Genomic DNA, 10,522 nt, shown 5'->3' on the forward strand with positions numbered 1-10,522 from the left:
CTCCCCTCCAACATTCGATGTACTTGGGACAAAAATAAGTTGACTTTACCTCATAAAACACATACCTATCGGCTATTTTACAAGGTTGAAGTTATTCTCGATCCGCCCCGACCAACCACGATGAGGGAGAAGAATTGGTGGCCTTGGGATGGGAAATTGTGACCTATGAATGGTGATGAGCTTAACAATTATACATAAATTAAATTAGAAACCTTATTTTAACGGTCGGTTTTAATGGTGTGACGTTTGAGATAGGGGAAAGTGAAACCAATATGTATATAAACACGTCTGAGTTTCCTCTGGGTGTCCCGTAATTTTACAGATAACAAACATAGTGAAAGACAAGACAAGCATCAAACATTAACAATCTGGATAAACCCAAAACACAAATGTCTTACATTTATTACATCATCTCCTTCTCTATCCTTCCTTCCCACACGTCTATCACTAAGTTCCAGTCATTCTTTCTTCATCAAAGTGAAAACCAAGTAATCCTATCATCCACGCAATCTCTATTAACAATATATATAATATCTATGAACACAAAGCATGGAGCTTCAAACCAAGAAAAATGAAAAAAAGAAAAAAGAAAAAAGAAAACTCATTTACTTGAATGTTGTTTAGGCAAATAATTGGAGTATGTAGAGGAGGAGGAGGAGGAGGAGGTTAAAGGGTATTTCCAAAAGAAACAGTAAGAGTATGGAGGTGTTTGTTATATACAGCATCTGAGGAAGCTTGTTGCCTCTGCCACCCGGCCTCTGTTATAAACCCTGTTTCCGCCGCCGTACCCCTACTCATGTTCTCTACATACATTGGTTCAGTTTGAAATTGAAATTCTTGATTTTGCACTGCCGCCGCCGCGTTCCCCATGACCATATATGGATTCCCCACAAACTCCGACCATTTGATGTCTTCCGGAATTGCAGTTGGATTTAGTTTCTCTGATTTAGCGCAATCGGGGAGCCCCCCCCAGGAGAAGTTACTGGCGTCGTAGAAGTGGTTGTTTCCGCCGGTGAAAGTGGTTCCCTCCCAGGTGGGTACTTGGGGCTTGGTCGGGATTGGCGGCGGGGGGAGGTTGAAGCAGAGGGAATTGGGATTTGGATTTGGGATTCTAGAGGGTGCGTAATTGAGGTGATGGAAAGAGAGGTAATCCACCATTTCAGAAGGTGTGTTGGTTGTGGAAGTTTGGAATCGGAAAAAGTCCTGTGGGGTTTGGGAGTAGATTTGGGAATTGGAATTGGCGATGATTGGGAGAGGTGTTGTCTCCGTTGCATTGTTGGTGGCTTCATCGGAGCTGTTGTCGTTGCTTCTGTGAGAGGTGGGTGTGGCCGGGACCTTATTATTCTCACTCTCATTGTCAACATCAGCTGACACACACACAGGCTTATGGGTGTTGGGGTCAATCCCTTTCTGCCTCAGTTTCTTCTTAATGCACGAATTCCACAAGTTCTTTATTTCATTGTCTGTTCTTCCTGGGAGCTGAGCAGCAATCTGAGACCATCTGCGCACAAACAAACCATTCAATTCCAATGGGTATTGCAGGATACGAGGATAGGAAAAAAAGAAGGAGTACCTGTTTCCAAGCACGGCATGAAGCTCAATGATCAAGTCCTCCTCCTGTTGGGAGAAAGGACCTCTCTTTAAATCAGGCCTGAGGTAGTTAATCCATCGGAGGCGGCAGCTCTTTCCACAGCGTTGAAGGCCTAGAAGGAAGGAAGAATGGAGAGGAGAAGTGAGAGAGAGAGAGAGAGAGAGAGAGAGAGAGAGAGAGAGAGATTAGTATGGATAGAAACAGAAAAAGGGATGATATTGATGGGAACCAGCGAGTTTAGGGACAGAGCTCCAACAGCCATGGCCATGCTTGGTGATATAATTGAGAAGCTTTTCATCTTCATCCGGAGACCAAAGTCCTTTCCTTAGCTTCTGTTTATAGCAACAAGAGTGCCTTCCCATGTGGAGGAGGATTCAATTGCGTTGCGAGAGAACAAAAAAGAAATGGTGCCAACACAGAGGATAATGAAAAGCTTATTGGGGAAAAAAAAAAGAAAAAAGGTGGGGAAAAAGTGTAAGCTTCAAGAAATGTCAGCAACAGGAACAGGAACAGCAACAGCAACGGAAGAAAATAAGAGAGAGAGAGAGGAAGATGGGCGAAAGAGAAAGATGATAAGGAAGGGTTATGAAAGGGAAATGGTAGGGATTCTGAATTTAATAGGGGCAGTGGCAGGGGAGCCCCTTTTTTAAGATTCACACCATTTATTATCGTCTCAGGAGCTTCCACGTCACCCATGGGGTCCTCTTCTGGACGGTCAGGATTAAACTATTTGACTTCTATATACGTCTCATCACTCATCCTACTCCTCTTCTCTCTCTTCCCATCACTATTTTTCATGCACCGACGCCCTCTCTTCTCCTTTTCCCTCTCAAAATTCGTAACACAATCGTATACTATATGTGTAATGTTAAGGGTGGAGTTTTAAAACGCTTCTACTACTGCACGACTCTCCACAATGGTATGATATTTGTTCAAAGTTGCTTCTACTACTATACGACTCTCCACAATGATATGATATTGTCCACTTTGAGCTACACGACTCTCATGGCTTACTTCTACTACTACACGACTCTCTACAATGGTATGATATTTGTTCAAAGTTGCTTCTACTACTATACGACTCTCCACAATGGTATGATATTGTCCACTTTGAGCTACACGACTCTCATGGCTTACTTCTACTACTACACGACTCTCTACAATGGTATGATATTATCCACCTTGAGCTACACGACTCTCATGGCTTTGCTTTGGGCTTCTCATACCAATGGAGAGAGTATTCTTTGTTTATAAAACCATGATCATTCCCTAAATGAGCTCACGTGGTTCTTTCATCATCCAACCGTCCTTACTCTATTTACCCTTAACCAGATCATTAAAAAACCTCTACTATTTAATATAATTTGTGAAGGTTAAATGGATTGGGTTGTGCACCTAAAAAAGGATTCTAATAACTCACTTAGCTATATATCGGTTTCTATAGCTTAAGAAATATTTAAGAAGTCTTCACTCTCAAGTCTCCCATTTCTAATGTTTATATGATTGTTTTATTGAAAGGTTTAATCTAAACACAAATTCATTAGATTTACTATGTTAAGGCCATAATCTGAAAATAGTGAAAGTGGTTTTTGAAAATGGTAGATGGACTAAAATAGACGGTTGATGAAACGTTATAAGAATTGAAGTTTATGAAATAGATGGTTTAAAAAGGCAAGAAGAAGAAGCAGCAAATCCCACCGCAGTATCCAATGAATGAATATAGAAATAATGAATGAAATAACAAAACAAGTAAACCCTACTGCTCATTATGGAATTTACATGACATCGACACATTCATACTTAGTGTTTGCTATTCTAACGGCCCAGATCCACCGCTAGCAGATATTGTCATTTTTTAACTTCCCTCCAAGCTTTAAAACGCGTCTGCTAAGGGAAGGGGAAGGTTTTCATACTCTTATAAATGGTGGTTTGTTCTCCTCCCCAACCAACGTGGGATATCACGGCCACCCTCCCCCTTTTTATTTATTGCCATTACACCCATTAAACCACTCTTCCTCTATACTCAAACTCATCCTCTTTTTGGAAAATATTAACTCTCAACCTAAATCAACTCCCACTGTGGTGACCGTTAAAATGCATTTCAATTAATAAACGTAGGTCCTACCCTTTTATATAGATGTATTATTGTGTTCCTCTTCGAATTGGATACAAACTCTAGTCCGTTGATGGAGAGGATAAACAAGGAGTGGGACATGTCGTGTGAGTTTGACCTCACCCATGAAACCGCCACCATAGATTTAAGATTTGCATTGTTTCTTTTGACTTTTATAATTTTCTTAAGGATAAGAAAACAACACATTTTTATTTTCCCTTGAGTGGATAGCAGATATTGTTCTCTTTAGGCTTTTGGGCTTTCCCTTGAGAGATATTATCCTCGTTGGGCTTTCCCTTGAGTGGATAGCAGATATTGTTCTCTTTAGGCTTTTGAGCTTTCCCTTGAGAGATATTATCCTCGTTGGGCTTTCCCTTGAGTGGATAGCTGGGCTTTCCCTTGAGAGATATTATCCTCGTTGGGCTTTCCCTTGAGTGGATAGCAGATATTGTTCTCTTTAGGCTTTTGAGCTTTCCCTTGAGAGATATTATCCTCGTTGGGCTTTCCCTTGAGTGGATAGCAGATATTGTTCTCTTTAGGCTTTTGGGCTTTCCCTTGAGTGGATAGCAGATATTGTTCTCTTTAGGCTTTCCCTTTCGGGCCCTTTCGGGCTTCCCCTCAAGGCTTTAAAACGCGTCTAGGGGAAGGTTTCCACACCCCTATAAAGGGTGATTTGAATCCACCCCCTTTAGGCCCAGTGTCCTTACTGACACTCTTTCCTTTAGGGCCCAGCGTCCTTAATGGCACACCGCCTCGTGTCTACCCCCTTCAGGGAACAGCGAGAAGGTTGGCACATCGTTCGGTGTTTGGCTCTGATACCATTTGTAACGACCCAGATCTATCACTAGCAGATATTTTCTTTCGGGGTTCCCCTCAAGACTTTAAGACGCGTCTGCTAAGGGAAGGTTTCCACACTCTTATAAAGGGTGATTTGTTCTCCTCCCAACCAATGTGGGACATCACACTCCTCCTCCGCTTCAACTCTTCAACTGGGTAGTGAGTGAAAGGAAGGCAACCATCAATTAAGTAAGAGAGAGAAGGGTTTAGAAAGAAAACAAAAAAGATTAAGAAATAATTAAGAAAGAAAGGAAAGGATATGTGTTGATATGTGTAATTGCAGAGGGCATGTGCAGAGAAGGATGAAACAGTGTTCTAAATCATTGGTTACAAATATTTTAATTCAAAAAACAACCAAAGGGGGTTTGGATATGTATATGTGTGTGGGAATGGGCTGTCCGATAGTAATATATTATAGAATAGAATAGAAAAGAACAGCAGACATTGTATACATTTGGATAATTAAGTTTGTAATGAGAATCGAAGAGAAGATGCTCTCAATATCTTGCTTTAAAAGCGCCAAAAAAGTGAGCTGTTGTGTTTGCCAAGTCAACCCATGTTCACTCCACACCCTCATTCATCTCCTCTAATCTCTCTTAATTTACTTTGTTATTTAGATGTAGGTTGGATTAAGGTGAAGGGGAAGGAGGGAAGATTGTAGCAAAGGAAGTAGGGTTGGATGGTACTTATTGTCCTTCTTACGTTCTTGTTTCTCTTACTAATATACCTATTGTGATGTCCCACATTGGTTGGGGAGGAGAACAAACCATCATTTATAAGAGTGTGGAAACCTTTTCCTAGCAAACGCATGGTTAAAGATTACGTATTTGTTTAGATGACTGTCAATTAGTATCTAGGAGGTAGATTTTCTGAATATCTTTTTGTATTCTATATATATATACAGAGCATTCTTGCTCTTCATAATATAATCTTCTCATCAACCATTCAATCACTCACTCTTTCACTAACACAGGTTAAAGCCTTGAGGGGAAGGGAAGCCCCAAAAGGAAAAACTATCAAAGCCCCAAAAGGAAAAACTATCACTCACTCTTTCACCTCTTTCACTAACACAGGTTAAAGCCTTGAGGGGAAGGGAAGCCCCAAAAGGAAAAACTATCACTCACTCTTTCACTAACACAGGTTAAAGCCTTGAGGGGAAGGGAAGCCCCAAAAGGAAAAACTATCACTCACTCTTTCACTAACACAGGTTAAAGCCTTGAGGGGAAGGGAAGCCCCAAAAGGAAAAACCTAAAGAGCGTTTTAAAGCCTTGAGGGGAAGCCCCAAAAGGAAAAACCTAAAGAGCGTTTTAAAGCCTTGAGGGGAAGGGAAGCCCCAAAAGGAAAAACCTAAAGAGCGTTTTAAAGCCTTGAGGGGAAGCCCCAAAAGGAAAAACCTAAAGAGCGTTTTAAAGCCTTGAGGGGAAGCCCCAAAAGGAAAAACCTAAAGAGCGTTTTAAAGCCTTGAGGGGAAGGGAAGCCCCAAAAGGAAAAACCTAAAGAGCGTTTTAAAGCCTTGAGGGGAAGCCCCAAAAGGAAAAACCTAAAGAGCGTTTTAAAGCCTTGAGGGGAAGCCCCAAAAGGAAAAACCTAAAGAGCGTTTTAAAGCCTTGAGGGGAAGGGAAGCCCCAAAAGGAAAAACCTAAAGAGCGTTTTAAAGCCTTGAGGGGAAGCCCCAAAAGGGAAAATCTAAAAAGAGCGTTTTAAAGCCTTGAGGAGAAGCCCAAAGGAGAAAACCTAAAAATGACAATATCTGCCAGCGGTGGATTTAGGTCGTTACACCAACCTATCATCTTCTCTTTAATTAGTCAACGTGAGACGCTGAGTAATTCATTTACCTTTGAGTTTAGTAATTTTGATAATAGGTTGGTGATGTTTTTGGCTGATTGATTAATAAGGATATTAATTTTAACTATTTGAAAAGGTTAGACAACATTTTCCATTGAATTTTACAACGTTTTACTCAAACCTCAAACCGTCTCTTTCTAGTTAGCACAAACTAGATGATAATGAACCATATAAAGTAGAACACCATGCTCAATACATGATATCGATTGATTGTTTTATGCAATATGTCAAACTCGCTATCATTCAAATGATTTTAGTATATATCTCTTAGCTAGTTGCTTTCAAGGATATATCTCTTGGCAGGCACTTAGTATTGAGAGAACAAGTTTTGTAGTATGGGACTAAGAAATGATGTGTGGAAGTTTACTGTTGTTGTGGGATACACTTCTCAATGCTTTGCAAAGACAGCTGAATCTGATAAGGATTCAATGATCCTTGCCTTTGAAAAGACCCAATGTATTTGTCTATTAATATTCATAAACTTGTCATTTCAATATGTAATCATCACACAAAACATTGCCCAACTTGCTTACTATATATGGTACCTCAACATCTTAATAACAATCATTATACTCACTTTTCACTTTGTTCTAACTTTAAAATTTTAATTTTATCAGATTGAAGAATATATTTGAATCAAATTGTGAAATTAACACCCACTTCATAACTTAATGATCAACCATAAACTTATCAATAAATCCAAAACCAAAGGATGAAGAAAAAGACCCATAAAAAGTGACATCCACAAAAGTAGTCGAGTCCGTTTGGGATAACCTTACGAAGAAAAAAAGAAACAAAAATCACTTTTTCAATAAGCAATCTTGGAAGAATTACTAATTCAAAAGTACTTTTAGTATAACTTTTAAATTTAAAATAAATTTAGATGCTTAAAGAGTTGCTTTTTCTTTGGCAACAACCACTTCTAACTCATAATAAAACTGCATGTCAATGTCATTTATATGTAAGGGCCACTTCTAACTCATAATCAAACTATTATTCTAACTCATAATCAAACTATTATTACATGTATATCGTTTATATGTAATACCCACTTCTAACTCATAGTCGAATTGTTATTACATGCATGGCGTGGTGCATTAATGTATCGGTCCACGACTCGAATCACGGACTGTTATTCACTGAAGTGGAAATAAGTAAAAATGCGTAGAATTTAAAACTTTTAAACGTGCATTCACATGAAGAAAGTTTAGATTTAGTATGAAAATGTTTAAATATACATCACAAACTAAAGACCCACACGACACACACAAAAAAAACATGTCACATATAGTTCGTAAAATCTAGAAATATATAAAAATACAAGGGTTGTAAAGAAAACATATCAATGGGGTACACGACACCGATCTAGCCCAAAACTCCATAGCCCCAGCTCGTGCGCCTCCGCCGCATCCTCTCCATCATGCTTCATCTGAAAGAAAGTCAAAGTAGCAGAAATGGTGTACGGTTCTACAAAAACTCCACAAGGAAGAGACGGTGTACGGTTTGCTGGCAATCGAAGGCGTGAACAGGCTATGCGACGGGTGTCTCATCCGGCATGCAGAGGCGCACCCCCTTTCTATCTTAGGCATCCTACCACACCGATGAGCCATTGGAGCTCGTGCATAACGATATCTGCATGCCCATCAAGCTGGCGACCCCAGGCGGCAAGACCCTCTTCCTCCTGCTGGTCGATGATAAGAGCCGCTTCATGTGGCTGGTTCTGCTGCAAGCAAAGAGTGAGGCGGCAGAGGCGATTAAGCGCATCAAGCGCGCGCGGAGCCCAAATGCGGGAAGAAGATACGAGTGTTGTGCACGGACCCAGGCAGAGAATTCACCTCGGTGAGTTTCGGTAAGTACTGCGACGAGCTCGGCATGCAATGACACCTAACGGCGCCCTACTCCCCCCAGCAGAATGGGGTGGTGGAGGGCCAAAATCAGACCATTGTCGGGACAGCAAGATCACTGTTGATGACGGTAGGGATGCCTAGGAGGTTCTGAGGAGAGACAGTCATGACGGTCGTCTACCTCCTAAACCGGTCGCCAACGCGAAGCCTCGACAAGAAGACGCCACAAGAGGCCTGGTACAATAAGAAGCTAACGGTACATCATCTCCAAGTATTCGGCTGCGTCGCATACATGAAGATCACGCGTCTCCACCTCACCAAGCTCGATTCCAGGGGGCTGAAGGTCGTCTTCATAGGCTACGAACTCGAGAGCAAGGCGTACAGGCTCAACGATCCTGTGGGGGGGGAGCTCACGTGTCGTGCGACGTTGTCTTCGACGAGAGCACCTTCTGGCAGTGGAACGACGTGACCGAGGCCGACCAAAACTCAAATCAATTCACAGTGAGTACCTCGTCACCGAGCTGGAAGAAGGAGAAGCACAACATCGGGAACCATCACCGTCGCCAGCGGCTGCACCGGCCTACGCCAACTCTAACCACAACTCCGGCTGCACCCCCTAAACCAGTGGAGTTTGCAAAACCACGTACTGCGGATTCGACGCTGGATGCCGATCACGATGATGGTCTGGTGGCCAGGTACCTGAGTATGGAAGACCTACTGGGAGGAGGTGAACCACCTAGACTAGCGACACGTGAGTTCGAAGAAGAGGTGGCCGAACTGTATGCCATTATTGCGGATGAACCGAACACCTTCGCTGAAGCAGAAAGGAACTCGTGCTGGTTGAAGGTAATGCAAGAAGAGATGACGTCCATCACTGAGAACAAGACGTGGAGTCTAGAGGACATGCCGCCGGGACACCGAGCCATAGGGCTCAATGTTAAATAAATCTCACTAATTTGTGAAATAAATCTCACACACACTAACGATAAAACGCTATGATACAAATTTGTGAAAATATACTACTCGGGTATTTGTGAGAGAGATGTCAAGGGTGGAGAGACAAAGAGACAAAGAACATTGAGTTTATCCAAAAACCCTTTTCTATTACTCTTCTCTATTATTCTTTTTTTTCTTTCCTTTGTTTCTTTTCTCTCTGCTCTATTTCTTTGCTCTCTTGCTCTACCATAATGCTTTTCTAACTCTAACAATAGGTATGAGAGAGCCATCCATAAACCTGTATTATTCCTACAAAGCTCTTGGTCTTTTCTTTCACCACTGACTTTTGACCTTTTCTTTCACCATGACTTCTCATATTAAACTATTAACTAAAATTGACATTTAGCATTTAAAGTTTATTCAACACTCAAATGGGTATTCAAAGAGAAATAAACTTAAATGCAAGAGAGAGAAGAAAAAAATGATTATGATTTTTTTGTTTGTTATCCGGTAAAAAAGACCATTACGAAATTTGGGAGGGAAAAGTGCTTATGGGAGACAGAAAAGTGGGGGTACGAAATTTGAGAAAGAAAAGGGCTTATGGGGGAGAGAAAAGTGAAGGAAGTTATGGCAAAACTTAGCGTCAGAACAAACTATAAAAGGGGCCTTATGTATCGTTGTAAAATGTGTAGAGAGAAAAAAGAACAAGAGAGAGAAGAAAAGTAGAAAGCAATTTACTGTCGGAGTTATCGTGTAATAACCTTTTGAGAACCTGTTTGTCTCCTTGTCTCTCTCTCCTTTCGACAATCCCTTTTAAAGTTTCGTGAGAGTTATCTAAACGAGCTAGATTCAGAGCGAGCGTTTTTTTTCGAGGTTGGTATCGGAGCGGCTTTATTTTTCAACAAATTGGTATCAGAGCCGATGGCGAACATGATGGGACAAATGCTGCAACCACGATTGACGAAGACGAACTACGAGAATTGGAGCATCCAAATGAAGGCTCTTCTCGGTTCGCAAGATGCATGGGAGGTGGTCGAAGACGGTTTCGAAGAACAGATTGATACCACGGGCTATACAGTGGTGCAAAACAAGGCGCTAAAGGAATTATGATCAAAGGATAAGGCAGCATTATACATGCTGTTCCGAGCTGTTGACGAGTCGGGCTTTGAGAAGATTGCAAGGGCAACTACTTCAAAAGAAGTGTGGGCCACTCTAGAAAAGGTGTTCAAAGGAATCGACCGAATCAAGTAGGTGCGTCTCCAGACTCTGCGTGGCGAGTTGGAGAGCATGAAGATGAAGGAGTCAGAAAATGTATCTGACTACATTACACATGTATAGACCGTGGCGAATAAGTTA

The 10,522-nt window shown here is 41.4% G+C and overlaps 1 protein-coding gene across 1 annotated transcript; it reads right to left on the minus strand.

Moving 5' to 3' along the window:
• Positions 1-349: 349 nt before the first annotated feature.
• MYB61 (myb domain protein 61) lies at positions 350-2,108 on the minus strand. The gene is made up of 3 exons (XM_023665308.2): positions 1,821-2,108; positions 1,574-1,703; positions 350-1,501 (listed from the first exon to the last, which is right to left on the minus strand). Exons 1-3 carry the CDS (start codon positions 1,951-1,953, stop codon positions 667-669), a joined length of 1,098 nt encoding a protein of 365 aa, XP_023521076.2. The 5' UTR covers positions 1,954-2,108; the 3' UTR covers positions 350-666.
• Between the last annotated feature and the right edge of the window lie 8,414 nt (positions 2,109-10,522).

The sequence above is a fragment of the Cucurbita pepo genome, chromosome 18 (genome assembly GCF_057944985.1).
Source record: "Cucurbita pepo subsp. pepo isolate OVF chromosome 18, ASM5794498v1, whole genome shotgun sequence".
Classification (NCBI taxonomy): domain Eukaryota; kingdom Viridiplantae; phylum Streptophyta; class Magnoliopsida; order Cucurbitales; family Cucurbitaceae; genus Cucurbita; species Cucurbita pepo.